This window comes from Corythoichthys intestinalis, chromosome 11 (genome assembly GCF_030265065.1).
Source record: "Corythoichthys intestinalis isolate RoL2023-P3 chromosome 11, ASM3026506v1, whole genome shotgun sequence".
NCBI classification, from domain to species: Eukaryota; Metazoa; Chordata; class Actinopteri; order Syngnathiformes; family Syngnathidae; genus Corythoichthys; species Corythoichthys intestinalis.
The window spans coordinates 3,542,384-3,566,669 of record NC_080405.1 but is presented as its reverse complement, the minus strand read 5'-3'; the positions used below and the strand labels follow the sequence as shown (position 1 = coordinate 3,566,669).

Here is a 24,286-nt window from a genome sequence, read left to right as displayed (position 1 = left end):
GTAGCACAAGTAGTAACCTTCGGGGTGTTGACCGTGTGGGGTGCGAGACATCTTCGTTTGGGTGGGGCACTGACAGATGTCTCTATCCCCTGTGTAAAGAAACAGAGGAAAAAAATATGACATTCTTTTTGAAATGGCCTTTCTTGCTTCTTGCCTATCCCATAATGTTTTTGCCCCTATGCCCGAGATTGGAATATGCCAGGAAAAGGAATACAATACAGGTGTAATACTGGGTATGGGTGCCCTTTAGTTGATCTGCCATCAATTAAATGTATTCCTCACACCTTGAACAATAATACAAACAGTAAATACAGTAAGTGTACCCAACAATACACCATTAAATGCCAATTCCCACTGGCCCAAATAATGAAAGATGAAAAATCTCTCTCTCTCAAGATATTTTTCCCCATTCAAAGGCTTTCTAGGTAACCAACTAAGTTACCGGCAAGCAGGATAGCCCAACTAGCTGGCTAATGACGTTAGCCTATATGTTAGATGCCCTCATTGAGAAATACAATTTGTAGTGTTGGACAATTATGTGATCCATTGTTTTTTAACAAATAAACATCTGCACATACTGCATTTCCTCAGTTTTTATTCATTTGATTAATATGAAGCACACAGTAGTTGAGTACCTGCGTTTACAACTACTGCTAGTGTGCTCAATACTAAAGAACACTCAATGATCCAACTGCAACAAGATTCAATTTTATTCACCAAAACTCATTTTGCTGTTTTGATTTGGAACAAAGTCCTTTCTGTTGATATTTTCACCCACTTTTTCCTAACTTCTCTGTCTTCTGCATGTCCAGGAAATCGATGCAAACTATCTGGCAACATACATGGGCAGAGAACACTTTCTTCTTCCAGTCTCGGATTTTCGTGCGATTGTTGGCACAGTTGATGATGGAATATGTATGCTCACTCGACATGAAAATATATGTATACACAAAAAGAAAATTGGTCTAATTCCGCTGACGAAGTCCGTAAGCCGTGAAGTAAGCTGCTGTGGGCAGGGAGGCGGCACACTCCTGCAATGGCGGACGGGGTACTTCCGGTAGTTTTGATCGTATTAGTCAAAATCAGTGCTTTGTCCACAAGAAAAAAATGTCAATTAGCAGCCCTTTTTTATTATTTGAATGGACAGAACCTTTGTGTGATTTGTGTACTGGGGAATTCTTTTTATGTTCTATACTCACAACCTTTATTACAAACTTTATGTACTTAAAACAGTTCAGTTGTAGACTACTGTTATGTCAGGAATAGGGGTGTAACAAAATATTGATGGTGCTGGACGCCCACTGCATTGAGACTACTGGGAAGGGCGAATGAATGTTATTTGAAACGAGCATTCGCAGTCATTTTTTCAGATTTTTGGGGCATTTACAGGTCACTTTCTGTTCGGGCCGTTTATGTTGTCGACCCCTGTAAAATTAACAACATTGCTTACGGCCATACTACCCTTAAAACGCTCAATCTCTGAAACTAATCCCGTATCCTGAGCTTCACCAATCAGGCTGTGCAAACGTGTTTTGAACTGACTATATCCACGTGTCGAAGTATTGAGGCGATCACCATTCGACGGTATGCTGTGCTAGTTGACATTTACAGTGCTGCTCAAAAGTTTGTGAACCCCCTCAACATTTTGGAATTTTCTATTATTTCAACCTGATTTCCTAATTTAATCAGAACTGTTATTTTTTATATGAAATAACAGGTATAGCTTAATCAATTCAGTAGTTTTTTTTTTTGTTTTTTTAACAGTTGTGTTGTCGAGACTAAATTAAAAAGAGTTTTCATCAACTGATGTAGGTGCAAAAGTTAGTGAACCCTGAGCTGCATTGCTTAGAACAAGCAGCAGGTGGGACAAATTGGTGGCTAAATTAACCGCTGAAATGGACCAATGAAGTGAGAGATGTTTAGGGAAGAAATTGCGCATCACTGATTGAAACAGAGATAAAACCAGGTCACTTCAGTCTTACCAGGTGAACCCATACAGGTCAATCATGCCGAGAGGAAGAGAGATCTCAGAGGACCTCAAGAAGAGGGTAGTGACAGCACATTTGTCTGGGGAAAGCTATAAAGTCATCTCAAACAAACTTGAGCTTCATCGTTCCACCGTGAGGCAGATCATCTACAAATGGAGGGCCCTGAAAAAGACTACAACCCTGCCTAGAAGTGGACGACCGTGTAAAATATCAGAAAGAGCCATAAGAAAAATGAAGATTCAGGTAAAAGCCAACCCAAACATAACATCTCGGGATTTGCAAACCTCTCTTGCTGCATCTGGGACACATGTGCATGCTTCCACAATAAGAAGAAAACTCAATCAACATGGCTTTCATGGAAGGGTTGCTAGGAAGAAGCCTCTGCTCACAAAAAAGAACAAAGCTGCCCGTCTCAACTTTGCCAGAGAGCACCTAGAGAAACCTGAAGCTTTCTGGAAGTCCATTCTGTGGACAGATGAGTCCAAAATTGAACTGTTTGGTCACAACCAAAACCGCCATGTCTGGCGAAAAGTCAACACTGCATACCACCAAAAAAACCTTCTCCCAACAGTGAAGCATGGAGGTGGGAATGTCAAGATCTGGGCTTGCTTTTCATCCTCAGGACCTGGACAACTCCACATAGTCCAGGGAATCATGAATTCTGAGGGATATTGTCAAATCCTAGAACATAACCTGACGCCATCTGTTTTGAAGTTAAAGCTTGGCAGAAGGTGGATCATGCAACATGATAATGATCCAAAGCATTCCAGCAATACAACCAAGGAATGGCTGAAAAAGAAGAAGATTCGTGTTCTGGACTGGCCCAGTCAAAGTCCTGACCTAAATCCCATTGAAATGCTGTGGCGGGACCTGAAGCGAGCAGTTCATGCCAGACGCCCATCAAACCTCTCTCAACTGACTGCGTTCTGCAAGGAAGAATGGGCAAAAATCCCCCAAAGTAGATGTGAGAGGCTGATTAGCCACTACAGAAACCGTTTGGTTGAGGTAATCTCTGCAAAAGGAGGCGCAATATCCTATTAACTGAAGGGGTTCACATACTTTTGCACACATGATATCTGAGTTTTTCTTAAATCAACCACTTTTGTTAAATAAAGAATGACAATATAACTATTTCTTTTGTTTCAGTCCATTATTTGGAATGTCAGTATTGTGGATTTGGGTATAACTTAACATTTAATAAGGTTATTTTAGTTTTTTTTTTTACAAAAAATCTGACCATCGCTGTGGGGTTCACAAACTTTCGAGCAGCACTGTATGTTATCGATGATATTAACGGATGACTCAATTATCTTTTTTGAAGTCTTGCATTTCCTTAAAAAATGGTTCATTTCCCTTCCACCACTTATCTCTTAACAGATGCTCACGTCGTTGCTGGCCGCCATGTTTCCAATTAAGGAGCCGGGACTAGCCGTGGCCCGGTACCATCCTCATAATTTTTTTTTTTTTTTTACTCTTTCCATTCAGCAGTCGAAAGGCCCCAAATCTAGGAAGTTACTTTCACCAAGTATTCACATTTATGTGTTTTAATTATGGCGTTGGTAGCACATCCTCGATGCTGCCATTTCTGCATTCACCACAACCAGAATTCTCTAGGAGACAGACAGACTTGCCGGTTGCTATTGTTTGGTTTACATTCCTGGGTGATATTACTAAAAACCTTTGTTCACCAATTTGGTATATTTTTATCTCTTCCTGTTCTTTTTGAAGAAGTATCCTTTATGCAGCGGAGGAGTTGCTTTATGCTGTATTAATATATTTCTTTGTTTAATATTTTGTCTTCAAAGAGCTTTTTGTTGATATTTTGGTTAAACAGTCATTTGAATTTGTCTGATTTTTTTTTTTTTTAGGTTGGAGAATGCCTTTTATGAACATGCTCAGACCTACTATTACAACGAAATTCGTCGTGTTAAATCGCACAAGGAGTTTCTAAACAAGACAACACATCAGGTACGTGATAGGAAGCAAAGCTTCCTTGGCTATAGAATGTCTGTAAAGTAGGGATGTCCCAATCCGATGACTTGATTGGGAATCGGGCCAATTGCACCATTTTTCAGAGGATCAGAATTGGATGAAAAGGATTGGGTTTTTAATTGAAAGAATATATTTGTTTTTCTGCTTCATGCTCGTATAGAGCCACAGAGTCTCACCCTCCTTTATGCTGCTTTTCTCACCATTGCAGTTGCCGTTTGGTACTTAAAGTAACAATGATTGACAGATTTGTAGCCTTGATATGGTAGAGAAGGCTTGGTAGCTCTACCATCAAAGGCACAAATGTGTTAATCATCATTTAGTCAATCTTCGTTGTCGAAAGGCTTTTCTCTGCAGCGTGAGCGTCAAATCGTGAGTGAATTTGAGTGAACTCGCTTAATAAAGCTTTTGATAATGTCAAGTATTTTCCTGCATTAGTGTTGTTTAAAAATAATTCACATTATGAAGGCGGCACAAGGAATAGTGGTTAGCACGTGGTTGATCCACAGAGGAAAAAAGCAGACCGGCTGATTGACGAAGACAAAGATAACAGGAAGCAGCAGTAGGGAGGAAAAACACGTCCGCCCTCGACGGAGGCAGAAAGAACAAACCATCATCCTGCCGGTGTTCGGGGTTATTTCTGCCTTTCGGGTTCATTTCTCTACATGTGTCGACTAATCCCATCTCATTTATCCAAGTTGTCCGGTTTGTTCATTAATGTGTTTTGTTAGCCTGGTACACCAGACTCACCACTGTTCCAGCTATTGAGTCTGGCCACCATTCAGAGGATAAAATTTCTAGGACGGAGCAAGCCATGGCAAACAGACAGCGGAGTGGATCAATCAGCGACGGGCGGACGTGACGTTAGTAAAACGACGAGGGACTTGCGCTCGGAAGTAGACATACGAGGAGAGCGGAGTTTATTCGTCATGGCTAGCGCGAGACAGACTGTTGTCAATGACTTGTCTCGATGTGTTTTTGGTCATTTAAAACTGATTTTTCCATGGATTGGAACATATTCTCGGCTCTCCTGTTCGCCATCTGTGTTGTTTCCGACGCGAAGGAGTGACGTTACTCGTTAAGAACACATCACGCGGATAAACTAATCTGATTGGACAGTTGATTTTGTGCTTGCTCGAGAGGCCGTTAATGGGATGGGTCCCAGACTATTCTCACAGTGTTTGAAAAATACAGGGAGAACCGTCTGGCCGTACCAGGCAAGTGTTTTGTAGATTTATTGATGAGTCCAGTTGTGGGTTCGATCGAACCCAGGTTAAGAACCGCTGCTCTAAAGGCATTAATGTTACGCCACAATGTTGGAGCAATCAAAATGAAATGGCAATATCACACAAATTGTCCTGGTAAAAAGTACCATTTCTAAAACGAGTAAAAAATGATTTGAAACAAGATTTGCTTATAACAACTTAAAATTAAAACAATTCTGCCAGTGGAACAAACAAATATTTAGGATATTTTGTACTAGAATAATTAGACCAGTGTTTTTCAACCTTTTCCGAGTCACGGCACAAATCTCGCGGCACACCATCAACTAAAAATGTTCCAACATTACTGTCTGTACAGTATATTTAATAATGAAATAATTTCTCAATAATTATACTTAGTGTGAAATTTGAGCCTGTTTAGATGAACACAAAGTCGATATCATGGCAGGAATCTTCTTCGACAGCTCTCAGCCTCTCTGTTTTTATTTTTATTTTTTTTACAACAGTTAGGCTTAAAAAGCTTAAAATTATCAGACAGGGACTGTCTTTAACCGCATCAGGGCCGAGCATCTCAGTGACAATGGCTTTGCATGCAGGTTGTATTAATGTCTCTGCCACAGTGTGGGACTTTTTGGATTTAGCAACAAGTTAACTGGCTCTGAGGGCTTTCTCGTGTACCTTTAGGTTTTCTCAAAAAAGTTAGTTTCTCTGTGTTTTCACGAAGGCGAACAAAGTAGTACATCGCTTTGTTTTGAAGCGATGGGTGTTTCGTTTGGAGATGTTTAAGCGTGCTTGGCACCATGACTACTTTTTCACATTTAAGAACTGCTCTGAATTCTAGCCATCATCCACCTTGCTGTGTGTTGGAATAAAACACGGGAAGGATCGATGGTCATCACTTATGGATAAAATGGAAAGGACACTTTCGTGTATATCAACACTTGACAAGTCTAATCAAATGATTTACAGTAGACATGCTGAGGTCCACATTGTCGCGAAGAGCAAGGTGGCTCGAAATCTGAGCAGTTCTTGAACGCGAGACAAGAGCAAAGCCTCGCTCATCTGCACACGACGGCAAATTTCTACATACTCCTTCCTTCCGAATGCAACTACGCCCAACGACGTAAAAAAAAAAAAATAGCGATATTGGATCATTTCTCGCGGCATTCCTGGCGATCTTTCACGGCACACTGGTTGAAAAACACTGAATTAGACAAATATTCTTGCTAATGCTACGAGTTTCTGCAGTGTGGCATCACATCGCTGTCCAAGGTGATGAAATTTTGTATGCCATATAGAGCATGTTGAGCTGAACATAAAATTATTGCGTGTCTCTAAATCAGATTAACAAATATATACAGTATATGAATTTTTAATGTTAAAATATGGCCATTTCTTGGGTCCAAACAAACTGGCCTTACTGTTTTGGTTTTGACACAAGCAACTCCAAACCAATGCCAAAAGGTTCTAAAGGGGTGGGGCGGGGAGGCCTATTTCATGAGGCAATAAAGATTGAAAAATATGGGTGTGGCTATGCCAAAAAATTTGAGTAATTACTTTACCCTGTTTGGCCAGACACAGGTCAAAGTTGAATTCATTTGATTGATCTGCCACTATAACTTTTATATTTACCATTACCCCAAACAAGTTGCGTGGGAGCAAGGGCACGTTAAGACCTGCACTAACAGTGTGACAATATCTCGATACAGCGATATATCGCAATATTTTGCAACCCGATTGGTTATCGATATGCTCCCGCCAAGTATCGATACTTTTATTTGACATATTGGCCATACAATGGAGTATGAATGCTGGAAACTGCTCTGTTTGTTGAGCAATAACTTGGCAACCCACTAGGGGCGCTCATGAGTGACAGTGGAGGTCAAGTGCGCACAAGTCGTATAGAGAAGAAAAGATGAAGCTCCAAGTGGGTTTAAAAAAATAAAAAGCTCAGTGAGAACGGTGGAGGAAAAAGTGAGAAAATATTGCTACAAATCACACGTGTGGACACACTTTAGATTTTACACCAACAAGAAAGTTCTTCACTGCTTCGCTTTTATCACTTGAGGTAAGGAAGTTTTGCAATGTAATTGACTTTTTAATTAACATGTACTATTTTGATGACATTTGGTGTTAAATAATATAAAATAAACCAGAACCCTAAACTCGATGAAAAGGAATATCGAACAAGCCTACATGAATTTACTGATTTATTTGATATTATTTGAGTACCACTTTCCATCCAGTTTACTACACAAACTGTTGTCACAACCATTTTGATACAATGAGCTATAAAAATGGTTTGAATAACTTGCAAGATATATAAGGTGATGTGCATGATAATTAATGTAACCTACATATTCAAAATAGGTAATTATTGCATTTTTAATTTCTATACATTCAATTCATATTTTTTTAATTTACTCAATACTTCCATCGCACGCACGCATGCACGCACGCACGCACGCACACACACACACACACACAAATCAGGATTGAAACTCAAAAGCTATTAAGTAGCTAATATTTTTTGTTTTATTGTGTTGTTTCCAAGGTGAGGAAGAATGAGTGCGACATCAGATTGAGGAAGTGCTCAAACCAATGCGTACAATGGCAACAAAGTTCATATTCGAAAAAAAATACCTACCAATTTTATCATTGCCCCACTCCAAGCTCAACTGCTGACAGACACCTACAGCTCTGTTAATTATTTTTTAAAAGATTTAAAACTATAAAGAAATTAAGGGTGCCATTCATCATGATCCCTCCAAGAGATATCAGTGGTTGTGGTGTGTTTCCTGTATATGTGCAGGTACACAATTTGTAGTAGATGTATATTTTACAGCAATGTTGCACAAAAAAGGTGTCACTGTTTAATAAATGACTTAAACAGTATTTCTTTTCTATTTTGAAACATCTTTTTTTTTTCTTTTCGTTTCAACAGTTGTATCGTAGAATATCATGTATCAAATTTCTGACCAGTATATCGATAATCGCTGTATCGTGATATCGTGAGATAATCGTTATCGTGTGCCTTGTATCGCAAATCGTATCGTATCGTGAGGTGCCCTGAGATTCCCACTCATAACCTGCACGCAAGCCGAGTATGTAGTTTGTATTGTATTTTATGTGATTGTTCTATCCTCTGGCATACTGTAACCTTCAAATCCTTTAAATAAACCACGTTGTACTTTTTCCCTTATAATTTCTACTTCCTGTTTCTAGTTGCTGTTTGTGCGACACCAGTTCAAAATTGCTTTCTTCAGTGAGCTGAAACAAGACTCCCAGAATGCGTTGAAGTAAGTACATAATTGGCAAGTATTTGAGTGGAGTGTCAAGTTCAAATATGAATCCTTAGGTAGACATTTATAATACCCAAAATAAGGAGAGAAGGCACTCAATTTAGTTGAAAAGCTTGCAAGGAGAAGGAGGAAGCTATATAATGGACTACAAAGTACAGCTTCCGCAATCGTTCTAAAAAACTCCTCCTTCGCCTCTCTTTTTATTTGGGATGGCCCTAGCAACAAGAGAGGTGCCAGCCATAAAAGGATGGGGAGCAAAGCAGGCGACACTTCTATGAATTTGTTTGGCTATGTGTATGCATGTAGGTGGGATTAATACATGTGTGTATATGTGCACATTCCAGCAAAGCAAAACGTTCTTGTTGTTGCCTCTTGCCCTTGGGAAGGCAAGAGTCTTCAAGGATTCTTCAAGAAAAACATTCCTTCTAAGCACAATAAGCAAAGCATTTCTGCATTGCGAGCAGCAAAAGCATTTCTTCATTGCGAGCAGCTATTGATTAGAGCAGTTATATAATAAACATCTCAATAACTATCACATCAAATACGTTTCATGAAGCAATATCATTTGTCAAGTAATAAATTGCAACAATATGATTTCTTAAATGTCCCAGACAGTTTAGATCTAAATGTCCGTGGCCTGTCCTTGAAGTCGACCTGTGAAACCAGGGCTGGTTTAAACTGGACAGAATGACAAGGCAGTTTTATCAAGAACTAAACATGTCTATAGTTATCAATCACTAAAATGTCTTTTTACTGAAATCAATCATACAACATACTATTATAGCAATCGATACTTTATTGTGAGCCTTCATTGGTAAAAGCAAATATTTAATAACCATTTAATAATTATCTTATCATGGAGTGTGACTAACTTTTTTTTTTTTTTTCTTTGCCCGCAGGCACTACAGAACGGCCTATAGTCTTGTCCACGAGCTACGAGCCCATGAGTCAAATATGTTGGAGATTAAAACCTTGGCAGGATTCATCAACTACAAGGTATTTTTCTTTTATTTTTTAGTTTGTGTTGCATACATATTCTGTGTATGCTGTTTCAGTTTTTATTAGTTTCAGGCCTCCAGAGTGGCTGAGCTAGCGCGAGTCATCGGCTGGCGAACATGGTGTGCGACAAGCCGCCAGTCGTCGGCCGAGTGGCCTTCTCGGTTGACATGTTGTTTTTTATTGGCATGCTGAAATGGTGTTTTTGACTCGCACTAGTTTAGCCATTCCGGAGCCCTAGAACTAAAAAATAACTTGCAAACAAAATGGAATTTGTTGAAATCTACTCCACCAACTAACTAAAGCCCTGCTAACTCAAAGATTAAGCCTAATGTAAAAAATCCTGAACTTCGCTTTAAGCTTCGTTTCCATTGCGATTGCTATTCTTTGCTGAACCTAAGAGAAACAACTTTTTTGGGGCTATAATCTGAAAAAAGGAGCGCAAAAATGGCTAAGATACTCCCAGCTCACAAACACTGACAAGCACTATGCACCAGCTAACAGAAAACTGTAGTGCCGGGGACGTAAAGGCGGACGAGACACGGGTGTCATAAAGTTGGAACGATCTAGGTCGAGGACATTGTAACCCGAGGACTCCCTGTATTTTGAATGCAAGTACATATGAAGTAGAAATGGCTGATTGAAGGCTTACATCACAGGTACACAGATGTACTTTATCTGCCAAATGGGTTTTTAACTCATTTGCTCCCGGAAACGTATAAATACGTTCTATTTTTAAATGCTTCACTGTCCCAAAAACGTATTTCTACGTCTTTTGCGTTTTTTTTTTGATAAGACGCATATATACCTTCCACTGTATCTGAAAAACAAAGAACAACACTCCAAGCCCATTTTAAAGCAATAAAACTGGCCACTGGAGGGCAGTAGCGCATTTTGCAAGACCAGGCTACCCGATTCAACAGCAGTGAACGGCCGGGCAGCATGGTCTGAGCGCTGGCGGCACGATACCAGGCGGCGCTCCGACCGAACAAAACAACAAGCGGATGCCTGGAAGGCCAGGCGTTGGACGACTGCGCAAAACGAGTGAGACCCTCAGTAAAGCGGCTCGCCAAGCAGACCCCGCAGAAACGCAAAAATAATCCATCTTTATGAGACAGACAACGATGAGGGAAAAGTTTACATGGCTGACGTGGCGACAACGGCGTCATCTCGGCGACAAACCGTCATCTCTCAGTAGTCATGTGTGAATAAATTGCTACTTTGCAATCAAAAGCTCTATTTGGCTGGTTGTTCATGTTATTTTGTAAAAGGAAAACATTATTCAGATGCTTGGGATGTCACTGAAGCAAAAAATAGCCGCGTTAAAGTCAAACTCATGTTTGAAATGTATGCGTTTACAAAAAGCTCATTTTCTCCATTTTTTCATCAGAAATTGGAAAATTGCTCAAACTAAGCTATTTTCTAATGCTGATTTCTAAAGAATGGAAAAAGATATGAACTTAATTTTTTTTTCTGCTGAAAGAAGAGAGTCTAATCTTTCTTTTGGTGGGTTCCATGTTTATATAGCAATGGAACAGAATTTTGTGTGGGCCTTGCAAAATCAGTCAAAATCCGGAAAAAACGGCCGGGAGCGAAGGGCCTTGCTCTGGTGAAAATGGCTGGGAGTGAATGAGTTAATATGCTGCTAACACTTTTTTTCCTGTTCTTTAGGTGTGTCGTCTTTGTTTCCAGCACAATACTCCACTTGATGCTATTTCACAGTTCAGAAAGCACATTGATCTTTGTAAAAAGAAGATTGGGAGTGCTGAACTCGCTTTTGAGCATGCTGCATGGATGGCAAAACAGTGAGTTATACAGAAACACACAAATATATTTGAAATGTGTAAATGTTTCGTTATAGTCATCGTTGACGAAAACAATGTTTAGAACTCATTCGGTTATCTTTTATCTTGTTTTATGTTATGGCGCGATAGGCGACACCAATGTGTTGGGTGGCTGGTAGGTAGAGATGGGACGCTCCAGCCTTCCTGCTCGAATCTGATTCGAGCAAATGAAGTAGAGGCGTGTCAAAGCACTGTTCCGAAAACGGCGTTCAGCGAGCCAAAAATCACTTGACCACTGCTGACGATGCCTCAAACGTCACAGATGTGTCAGCGAATCACATTGTTTCCACAGGAAAAAAAACTTAATGGGAGCCCGCCCGCTCAATCGGTGGGAACGCAATAAAAAGTGGCAAAATAACGCAGTTATGCAGCGGTTTATTCGCGAGTGCTACAAACATTTGCTCATTTTCAAGTCAGGAGTGAGAATATCATTATCAATTTAATTTCATTAAATTCACATTGTTATACACTAAATAGTGGAATAGATTTAGATATTTTGAATGGATACAAATACGACACAACAACCCTCCCAGAAATTATTCATCCTTTCGTTCATTCATTTTCCATGCCGCTTTTCCTCATGAGGGTCGCGGAGGTGCTGGAGCCTATCCCAGCTAATTAAGGGCAGTAGGCAGGACTGAACTGGTTGCCAGCCAATCGCAGGGCACAAGGAGACATACAGCCATTCACGCACACACTTATACCTACGGACAATTTGGAGCACAGGTGTCAAACCGATTCCAGAAAGAGCCAAGTGGGTGCAGGTTTGCTTTCCAACCAATGAAGAGGACACCTTTTCACCAATTAGATCTTTTACATGTGTAATCAGTTAAACTTTGTCAGGTGCTGCTTGTTTCAGCAGGAAGTTCATTGATTAAACTCTCTGCGTTGTATCGGTTGGAACAAAATCCAGCACCTACTTGGCCCTTTCTGGAATCGGTTTGACACCTGTGATTTAGAGTGTTCAATCAGCCTACTACGCATGTTTTTGTGATGTGGGAGGAAACCGGAGTTCCCGGAGAAAAACCTCGCAGGCACACGGGGAGAACATGCAAACACCACACAAGGAAGGCCGGAGCCCGTGATTGAACCCTTGATCTCAGGGCTGTGAGAACTTTACTGTAGTATATATTGTAATACAAAAAACTAACAATAGAGTTACTCCCCAACATCTAGGACTTACAAGACTAGCACTGTCGTGTATTACAAATTCTGCTTTGAACACATCTTCACAGACAAAGCAATGACACAGGCTTAAAAAGGTCAACTTTAATCACACTTAATGACAACACGATCCCACGGTTGAAAGAGATAGACGGCATCCACTTAGATACATTGAAGTTATTTAATGCTGAGGCAATTTAACAACTTTAGTTTTAAAAAGAAACATGCACTGTTTATCTAGTAGATAGAGCTCTTGCAGTGTGTCAAACGCCTTGAAACAGTGATTCAATTTAGGGCAGTTGTCTCAAAAGTGGGAAAGCCTCGGTTTCTCCATCCTTACTGGCAGGTGTGATGAGTCAGTAAATGGCTGTAGTAGGTAGTAGGGGTGGGCGATATGGCCTTAAATACGTATCACGATAAATGGAGCAGATTTACCTCGATAACGATAAATGACGATAAAGTCGCCCAAGCAGACTGTTGTATAATTTGAAAATCTGAATCAATGCATGAAATACAGATTAACAGTTTCTTGTTGATTTAGTTACCAGCATTCAATTTGATATATTTAACAATTGTACATGCAGTCTAGACATTAGGTTTATAAAAATGTATTGTAAACAATAAGAATTCAAGTATGAGCATTTATAACAGCGTGTATGGCTTGAACAATCTACATTGTCAAAATCCATATGCCTGTGCAAACATGTCATTGTAAGACAAATGACTTGCAGCTTGAACAGTTCACTTCAAAAAGACAATTTATTGTTAATGGCTGCTGTGACATAATTATTCAATACAAGTGTTTACTTTATGGTTTCAGCCCCCCCCCCCAAGTGCATTTTTTAATAAATGCAGGCATACATGAACCCCCAAACAGACAGACAGACACACATTAAAGCTATATTGATCTTCTGCAAATGAAACACTTAAGATTTTATGATAGCAATAATGACACAGAATTAAGCACATACAGAAAAATAGCTGGGGCCATTTCTCGGTCATATTACAAGTTTCACCGTTGGATTGTGCTTAATGCTGAATGCTTTACCATCACAAAAGCTATCAGAGAAATCACACACGGTCAGATACAAAATAACGCGACATAGTAATTGCTAGATGCAGTCCGTGCACAATCCACTGATTAAGTTCAGCCGTTTTGACAAGGTTAGAGCCGCTATCCGACTCCATCACGTTCATTTGTAGCGTTAGCCGCTAGCGGCCGCTAGCGTTAGGCGCTAGCGTTAGCCTGTGGCCTGGCTACCAGTAGAAAGCAATGAAAGCACCATCTCCGGAAATCGTGAGAACAAGGGAGTACAGCGGGTGAAAGCCCGTCTGGATGCCACCAAGAGTCTATTAAATGTCGGGTGAAAGTTTGGCGAACCTCCCTTAAGCCACACTCCACCACGTTTTGCTTGTAGCATTAGCTGCTAGCGTTAGCTTGCCGGGCTTCTGTTTGATTGGCTTCCTGATGATCACGTGACTCCCTACGTGAGTACATTCACTGCTTTCTTAAAGGGGAATGAACATAGGCGAACAACACAGAGTCAAAGCGGGATGAAAAGAGTATTTTCTTGTTTTATTAATTTACCGAATTTACCGACATGGTCAAAATTACGTCGGTCATCGTGAAGAATTTCGGTGACGGTAAATTTTCGGTTTACCGCCCAGCTCTAGTAGGTAGCTTCGTTCAAACAGGAGACTTAGCTGGATAGGTTTCCTGTAGGCAAAGACCAGAATTAGTCAAGGGCTTCAACTACAAAAAACTACAGGCTTATTTGGCGCATTTACCAATGTTGACAGACAGAATCATCTGGCACCTGCTTGCCCAGGCCGTGCCTTAACATCAGTGTTGATTGCTGAAGAGCTGCAGGTGTACACCCAACCTGCCAAGAACGAACTAATGCCACAGGTCAAAACAGAAAGTGTTAGAGACATAAAAGTAAAAGTAGAGGCGAACTGGGCAAGGACCAACACATTTTATTCTTTTTTTTTGTCTTTATCAGGGTGTTATGACGGTTAAAAAAAGAGTAAAAAGTGTGTTCAATGATGCTGCTGATAATAAAAAGCTGTTATTTGTTCAGAGACACCACCATTATACTCTGCTATTTTTTATTATATTTTGGTGTTCTTTCACATGGATTTGTGGTACTAGATATTAATGATAGTCATGTCTTGAATGCATCTTGTCCGTCTGTGCAGCCGAGTCACGGTTAGGAAAATAGCTTGCCCGCACGCGAGACTGCATGGGAGAAATAAACGTAAATGCTTGAAAGACAACGTTTTGACCCTGTTTTTGCCTCAGAGCTGCAACAATGAAATATGTCTTTAAGCAGAGAAAAATCTGACACTAAGTGGCTTATACTGTTGGTCACATAACTAGGACTGTCCCAAACGACAAATTTTCTCCCGATTAGTCAGCCGACTATTTTTACGATTAGTCGACTAATCTAATAATTAAATTTTTTTTTTTTTTTTTTTTTTTTTTTACTAATTTAGCAATGAGATTTTTGTTGACGCTTATCAATTCACAAAAAACATATTGGAACACTCAAATCATTTATTAAAGTACAAATAAACACGTAAATAACAATAATAAATCACAAATAAACAATGAGTTCAAATGCTGATAGAATTAACTAGTGTAGCATCCCGATTGAAAAGATGGTCTCTTAAACTGATGGTTTACAACTTTTATTCCATCCTTGATGTAAACACACTGTAAGAGCTACGGTGCACACAAATAAAGCAACACAATTAGAAATTAACAAAAACTTTTCAACTTTTTCCTTTTAAACCTTATTTATATATCAATGACTTGCCTATATGAATTGCCTTTACCTTATTACCTTATCATTGACAATCTCTCCCTTGATTGCAATCACTGTATATACTGTATATATTTATGACCTTTTAACCTTATATAATTTTCTATACCATAAAGTAAACCATAACATGAAATCATGAAATAAACCTTTCAATTAGCATTAAGAACAATACTAATAGCACTTATAGGCCCATTGTCAATGAAACATTATTATTTAGTAAGGCGACAGCACCCTCTGGTGTACAAAAAATGAAAAAAAAAAAAAGAAAAAAATTACAAACTGCGTGAAGGCGCTTGAGGTATTTATTCACGGCCGACGTGCAGCCAAGCTTGGCACTGAAGAGACAGGACAGAAGAGTGTACTCTCCTTTGTTTCTTTGAAATAAGTCAATGTTTTGGACACTCTGGTGCGCTTTTTTTGGCTTTGTGCCGCTTTCCCCGCTTGCAAACAGAGCATCCGACATTCTAACTTTCCACGCATATATTTTTTTAACCCTTCATTAACCGTCGACGGGCTGCTGTGCTCGTCAACGAATTTACGTCATCGATGACGTCGACTATGTCAACTAGTCGGGACAGCTCTACACATAACTAATAGCAAGTGATAAACAGCGACTAATAGTGGAACTGTCTTACTGTTAAGTTGCATCAATGTGTTGTGATGTTATTTCCAGTGTACCTTCTTAATCTAATTAAAACATTTCACATACTAACATGACTTGATATGAGTTTCATATTAAACCGGAAGTCGGCGTAGCCAACACCGAATAGAATTAGCCCCTCACAGTGGAATTTCATTAGTTTTTGTTACTTTCTGTTGAATGGCAATCTTAAGTGACTTCATATTCAAGATTCAAGGTCAACTATGAATTGGTGCAGAAACGACCACCAGGAAGCTTGTCAATGACTTTGTTTTAGAGCCCTACTTCAGCAACACAAAGATGAAGGTCATAACTTCAAAACTGTGCTGTTTCAAAATATGTGCAGACACCTCCAGATTAACAAGACCAGGACTAGCCACCACCCATCTTCTAATGGCCGAATTGAACGGTTCAATATGACCCAATACGATCAATATAAATGCAGTTCTTTCCCTTCCCCAAATTACTGGATTCTAATGGATTAAACCTTTTGGATGTACAGCGTCACTTGTAGCTAAATGTCTCTAAAATAAACAAGCATACAGACGTGTTCTCTTAGGGCAGTACTTCTCAAATAGTGGGGCGCGCCCCCTCAGGGGGGCGCAAAGCGATGCCAGGGGTAGCGCATGTGACCTCGGGGAACATGCTTCTTCTTTTTTTTTTTTTTTTTTGCCGTACTTGAATAAAGTGTACTTGCATATCCACTCAGTGGGTGGCAGTGGCGCTCTCCTTTTCAGATTGCGCACAGTATTTTTGAACTAAGCAAGAGCACAGTGCACACGGAAAAGAGATATGAAGAGCTGTGCACTGTTTTCGAAAGCCATTTTTCGGCCGGATTCACGTAGCGACCCACTTCTCCGGTTCTCACGTGTCCGCCCGAGAAGGGCCATTTTCGGCTTGGGATCATCATGACGACTGCCCTCACCTACGTTTCTCCCTTGGCCGCCGAGAACGCGCTTTTTTCTGGCCGTTCGCCTTTTGGCTTTGACTTTTAATACAGTGGGAGATGAGGAAAGACCACTGTTTACTGTGTCTAAAAACGGTTATGGCGGACAGCCGGAAGCCAAATCAAATAAGACGCCACTTAAAGACATTAGACCCCAATTTCATTGATAAGCCGCTTGATTATTTTTCAGCGAAAACATGCCGAATATTGCCAACAATCGTCCCGCTCTGTCAGTGTTATATCAGTAAACCAGTGAGGACTGTTAGCATGCGCAGTGCAAAATAACCCAACACTATTGCAAAGGAGGTGATACTATGAGCGGCAAAAATCAAAACTGTCCTTCTGTCCAAAGACACTTTTTTTTCTTCTTCTATTCAGTTTTGTTTTTTCGGTCAGATTTTTTGGCATATTGTCCTCATGAGTTAATGTTTCTAATCAAATTGAATTTGGTTTTATGCTCTGATTTTATTACATTTTATTTTTCAGTATCAAAGGGTCAAAAATGTACCTTGAGTGTATTTTTACAGTTTGGATGTGACTTTCTTTTAAATTCAGGCAAATTGTTACACGTTAAGTCTTTTCTTTTGCAAACAAAACAATGTTTATAAAGTTATACTTTATTCTAAGCTGATCTGTTACTTTTTTCTCTAATAGAAAAAAAGGACACAATGTTAGGCAGAGGCGTACTCATAATTTATAGACAAATGATACTATTTACAGTGGGGGCAGAGAGTTTGGGGGGGCGTTACAGAAAATAATTGAGAAGCACTGTCATAGGGTAAGATCAAGCTAACGCCAGAGGCTGACTAGCCAGCTGTCTCGCCTAAGGTCCACATAGAGGCAAGAACATTATAAAAGTGCATATCAAAGTTGTAGTTACTGTTATTGAATATTATATCTTACTAGGACGTCATCGCAGTAAGTCTAAGTATAGCTGTTTCATTAACAAAAGTTGGTCCACTTCATGTCTTCGTTCACACTCGTTAAGTGTGCTAAGATTATAGGGATGCTTCCTCTTTTTAAATAAACATAGCGTCTTTAAATTATTTTGTTTTTATTTTTCCTGTAACATTTTGTGAGCGACAACTTAGTGTCCCAACCGTTGCTGTAAGTCTGGAGGATGTAAAAGGTTTTTGTGTGTTTTCAGGTTTCAGTCTTTTGGTGAGCTGTTTGATGATGCAATAAAATCAGGTCTGGCGGCTATCCAGACACAGAACCCGGGTTTCTACTTCCAGCAGGCTGCCTATTACAGCCAGGAAAGAAAGCGACTTGCACTTCAGCTTTGTCAGGTGAGTTTGTACTTCTGTAGAAACTAAACATGTCCCGATCACGTCATTTTCAAAGTATCGGAATCGGCAAAAAAATATTGGACATGCCTTTTTTTAATATATATATATTTTTTAATTAAATCATTTTCTAATTGTATTTAACGTTACAGACAAAATGTCTTACAGTCATCCAGAGTCTTTAGTTTTGGCTTAAAGTAGGGCTGTCAAATTTATCGCGTTAACGGCGGTAATTAATTTTTAAAAAAATTAATCACGTTAAAATATTTAACGCAATTAACACATGCGCTGCACGACCCACTCACGCATTGAGCTAAAAGGCAGCGTAAAATGAGTAGAGTGAATTTTGGCAGTCTTTGGAGCCTTTTTTTCATTGGCTAAAGCCTTACAATCCCTCTCCCTACAATTAGAAATATCATGGGAAGCAATGTGGGGAAGAAAGGTAGTAGTTGATCTTTTTCTTTACACCCTATGTTATTTCCCAACGCAGAGAAGAAATATCAATTGGTGCCACTACACACAGTCATGGTTGCACTTCCCATCATGCGTTTGGGCAGAACAGTTAAATGGCTACAGTATCATTTACTGAAAGCTCAACAAATACACTAGATGGCAATATTTAGTCACACTATACAAAGTCACATTTATCCTTTAAGAATTACAAGTCTTTCTATCCGTGGATCCCTCTCACAGAAAGAATGTTAATAATGTAAATGCCATCTTGAGGATTTATTGTCATAATAAACAAATACAGTACTTATGTACTGTATGTTGAATGTATATATTCGTCAGAGTTTTATTCATTTTTTTCTTAATGCATTGCCAAAATGTATATGATCGGGAAAAATTATCGGGAATGATTGGAATTGAATCGGGAGCAAAAAAAAAGCAATCGGATGGGGAAATATCCGGATCGGCAGATACTCAAACTAAAACGATCGGGATCGGATCGGGAGAAAAAAAACATGATCGGAACAACCCTAGTACTAGAAACATGAGCTATGAATGTGAGGAATCTTCCATGAGCTTTTTTTCCCCATTTAATGTGGCCCCCTTCGAATGGGGCTTATATGTGTGAACTGATTCCCCACTACAAGTGTGTGTGTGGGTGTGTGTGTGTGCGGGCGTGTGTGTGTGTGTATGCGTTCTATCATTCCATATAAAATTTAAATACAGAACTAAATGGGGATTATTAATGCCTGTTATTTGTGTCCTTTTTTTGGAAATCCAAATATGATTACCCTGGAATGACAAACAGCTGGCATGTGAAATTTGTTTTGATGCTTCTGTACATGCAGGTCACTTTGCTGTGCGCATCTTGGACTGTGAATTAGTGCGCATGCGTGACACTTGAGCACGCTCAATGGCCAAAGGCAGTCTGAACGGGCACGCCAAAAAAACAGATATGACAAAAAATCGGATATGGGCATTAAGACCTGCGGTATGAACGTAGCCTTAGTTTAACCCTTTAAGGTCCTTGCATGCCTTTAATGCTGCCCTTATATTTCCAAGAAATTGTTGACAATTTGGTTCCTGTTTTCAGGACACCTTGAACTTTACGTCCAAACTGTTGTTTCTTCACTGACCAATTATAAATCAACATTTTGGGACCAAAAAGACAATACATTCTTTATTTTTTTCTTTATTTTTTTTTTGGGGGGGTCAAAATTTGTAATATTGATGTCAATGAATCGTTTTGAACCTTGGTAATATTTATTTAACATGTTAGGATGAACATTCAACCCCCCCCCCCCAAAAATGAAACAGTTTTATATTTGATAGTTCAACATAAACAGCAGGTATAGTCATAGATGATTTTGGCCTTTTTTACATGCTCTGGTCAAACAGGTTATGTACGTAGAGTACATTGCAAAACTGAAAAATTATATACCATCTAACACAAAAGGGTTTGGAGGACATCTCTTTGTGAGTTTAGGTATTGCACCGATCACCTAATGAAAACTAAACACACGATCAAGCTTCTTGAACACACATTTATATGCACAAATTGATGAGACTGGTGGTGAATTAAAAAAAATTTTTTTTTAATATGTAGGCTGAGCCAGTGTTGATTGACTTCTGCTGCGCTGACATCTCATCAATCTTCCATGCTGACCCCTTCTCCTCTTTCCAGTGGGGCAGTGGGTGTAGATCGCTTATTATCACATATTTTACCCATGTACAGTACATGCAAACATGGAAAAAACTCATTAAAATAACATAATATATGCAGATGTACAGTAAATAATAACGATAATAGAAATATATATTCACCATAGTCACAATAGTCACTGAATATCTGCTACATCCCTAATCTTCATATTGAATAAATAACAACCTCAATAGTAAAGTAAGGTTTCTTACCTCTGCTCGTCGATAACGTCGCCCACGTGTTCAAATCCGTCACTCTCTTCACTCACGGCTCATCCGAAGAAGACAATGACAAATTTGGTCCATCCTCTTCCTTGAGTTGATGAAAAAGCGCAATTGCTCGCGTTAAATGTAGTTTTTGATTCATTAAGAAAGTCACACAAAGTCTCTCGCTCAATCAAACCGGGCTCGCTACCTCGCTACTCGCCAACCTCCCTCTCATTCGGTAGATCCTCGCTAGGGCTCGGCAGTATATTTATAATTTTTGCATAGTGTGCTTCCATTGTGACCTCAGAAGGGCTCCTTGGATATGTGGCGCTTTCGGTTTTAAAAAAGGACAAGAAATGATGGAAATATGGACATAAACAAATGATCCATGCAGCGTTTTAATGTTTATTTGCGAGAACAATAAATCTATAAAACTTACATGACATTATCTCACGTTTTACATGGTCGATGGACTTCAATTAAAAACGAGAGTAAATCTCAAATTCCACACTTTCAAACGAGACCAGCCAGCACATGGGTGATGTAATTACAATGTGAAGAGGCTTCAAAGACGACATGCGCTGAGGACATGTGGGCGCATCCTGTGACTTTCAAAGGTTAACAATGATTGACACATGTGTGCCTTTGATCGTAGAGCTACCGAGCTTCCCTGGCAAGATAAAAGCTACAAACCTGTCAATCATCGTTAACTTTGAGTACCAAACGCAAGCACAGTATTGCTGCACTGCTTAGCAGGAGGGAGGAACCACGTGATTGATAACACAGGAGTGATCATAGGACTCAGTCGTCATTTTACAAAAAGGGGGAAATGTTGTCGAATTAGTTGATAATGTCGACTTTAAATAAGAAGTCTCACGTGAACAACAAATACAAAAACCATGACGATACACCAGGCTCGCTACTTTTCCAGCTGCTGGAGGTTGTCCTGAAACTACAGCTGTTCCGTTTTAGCCTTTTTGGAACGAGCAGTTCCATATATTCCGCTGTTATGACCAGTTAAAAAAGTCTTCCGATAACAACAAATTGCTAAACAGTCTTCTGGATCTCATACCTTTTCTGGCACAGACCGAGGACAACCGTGAGGTATGAAAATTGGCTTGTTTCTTGTTTCTAACAAAGCTGTACATATCATGGGTCACGTTAAGGGAATACCTCTTAGAAGATTCAAATTGCTGCTTATATTTTTACATTGGAAAAAATTCAGAGGAGTGTGTAAAAGTTGAATTTCCACGATTAGCTGATCTTTCACGCTGCCAGTTTAACAGATGGAAAATTTCATTAGATATTGTTTTTTTTGGTTTTAGGCAGAAGCAAAGGATATATCCTTCGACCCACTGGAGTTGCTGAGCGGAGGACTGGACTACTATGGCCAGAGACCATGGAGACAAGGACAACAGAGTAGGCGAATTATATACTGTACAGCAGGGGTGTCAAACTCAAATTCATAGGGGGCCAAAATTTTAAATTGAACAAAGCCGCGGGCGAAGGTTGAACAAATGAACCTTTTAATATGGAACCAAACAAGTTTTGATTTAACAGTGAATATTGAACAAGCAAGGTTTATATAACTTAAAATTACAGGCGAATTAAAATTTGGCCCGCTGGCCAGAGTTTGACACCTATGCTGTACAGCCTGCACCATATAATATTACTTTATTTGAGTTAGCTGGAACTTGCTTCAAAGAATATCACCCATTTAAAATTATACAGTGGTACGTCAACATACGCCTGCTTCGACCAAGTGCGTAGGTTTGGTTTCAATATTGGTAGGGACGATATAACAGCATAAGCTGCATGTATACTTTTTGCTGGGGACAGGACATTACACACTACATTTCTCACCAATAAGAATCTAATTAATTGATAAGCTAAATGATTAATGCAAAATAAATCTGTATTGACTTGTACTAACTTTCTCACTGCAAATTTTACAATATAACGTCTTAATCTGATCATTTTTCTTAAATCTAGTCAAATATTTTTTTTCCTACTTGTTTTGAGTTTTAAAGGCTAGTTAGCAGATAAATGCATCAGATTCTTCCACTTACTTTTAGTAAATATTACCATTTGTTCTTATTACGCCCGTGCATCTAAAAGTTGGTAATTTTTCACCTAAACCAAGAAAAAAATGCTTTCAAATAATGTTTTGAACACTATCTATTCTTGAATTAAGAACATTTCTGATAAACACGTTTTTTGAAAATTAAATATACGAACTTTTTGTTCCAAATAAGTTCTTTTCAGCTAGCAATTTTTATTTCAAGAAATCGGAGTAAAATTTACTTGAAGCACTGGCAGATAATTTCACTTATTTCTAGTAGATTTACACTGAAAACAAGAGAATTTTTTTTTTCTTCTCAGTTTTAAGGAGGTGGGTTTTTGCAGTGCATGCGTATTGGTTCAGGTGATACACAATTCGACTGTACCTTTTGTTTTCAAAAACTAAAGACATATTTTGAAAACGTCCAGAATAAATATCTGGATTCTATTATCAAATTTAAATTGCATTATTTGAACTCAAATTATATTAACATACACAAGAAATACAAACTTGATAATCATCTCTTAAGTATCCAGGAAAGCAACAAGAAAAACATTTTTCTTTTTACCACTCAAAACTGTCTAATTAAATTAAATATAACAAGTCATGGAATAACAAAAATGTAGGCTTCCTTCAGGATTAACACTAATGTTTTTGTCCACAAGCAGAGTTGTTAATCTTACTTTAAAAAAGTAATTAATTACAGTTACAAATTACTTCTCCCAAAAAGTAATTGTGTTAGTAACTCAGTTACCTGCATGTAAGAGTTACTATAGTTACTTGGCAAAGTACCTGGTGATAATTTTCATGTTTTTTTTTCTCTCCAAAAAAAAACAGGTCACACAATGTGAAGTTTAAAGGGTTTTTAGGACAATTGGCCCTAGCCCAATTCTTTACCCTAAACTTAACTAGATACAGGGGTATTGCGGATATTGCGATAACTAGATAGTAAACTTTGCTATGTGTGGAAGTCATTTAATGCTGCGAATCAACCGTTAAAATTGTTAAAATTGCTCCCTTTATTGCATTAGTTCCCTTCTGTCTACTTTCGACATGTGTAAGTTTTAAAACAATTTTATCATTTAAAGATAGATTTAAGTCAAGATTTTGACGATTGAGGAGCATTTTAGATAAAAAGTTACTTAGGTTCGTTAGGAAGGTTCTCTACACCAGAGCCTTCCTGAAAAGTCTACTGCTTTAAGATGGCGGCTGTTTACTAACGCCTCTAGTACTTCATACATGTTGGTAATGCTGCTGTGTCATTTGCATCTAGTTCTATATATATGTGATATCTACCGTAGCATCATGTGGGCGCAGTTTGTAGGCTATCAGCTACAGTCAGGTATTATTGGAGCCACCTAGCATCCCGTTAGCAACGGCGTCACAACTCCTTTGCCTCCTCCGCACTCCTGCTCTGGTCTCTCGTCTCCGTGAGCCCGTCTGTCTGACTTTTCTCGCGTCATTCAACCAACATAGTAACACATAGTAACGCACGCCTTTCCTGCCTCAGTGACGGTAACGGCGTTGCCAAGAGGAGGAAAGTAATTAATTACATTACTCACGACAGAAAAAAATAACGACGTTAGTAACGCCGTTATATTCAAACGCCGTTATTAACAACACTGTCCACAAGCACAACCAAACCCAACAAAAAATGAAAGCT

The 24,286-nt window shown here is 39.1% G+C and overlaps 1 protein-coding gene across 3 annotated transcripts in view; it reads left to right on the top strand.

Annotated features, from left to right (window-relative positions):
* trappc11 (trafficking protein particle complex subunit 11) overlaps positions 1–24,286 on the top strand; it is a 151,044-nt gene that overhangs the window by 20,479 nt on the left and 106,279 nt on the right. For all 3 annotated transcript variants that reach the window (XM_057849497.1, XM_057849496.1, XM_057849495.1), the window contains exons 6-11: positions 3,857–3,956; positions 8,426–8,499; positions 9,402–9,498; positions 11,170–11,303; positions 18,065–18,206; positions 21,887–21,980. In XM_057849497.1, coding sequence (XP_057705480.1) covers positions 3,857–3,956; positions 8,426–8,499; positions 9,402–9,498; positions 11,170–11,303; positions 18,065–18,206; positions 21,887–21,980 — 641 coding nt within the window. The remainder of the gene's footprint in view (positions 1–3,856; positions 3,957–8,425; positions 8,500–9,401; positions 9,499–11,169; positions 11,304–18,064; positions 18,207–21,886; positions 21,981–24,286) is intronic.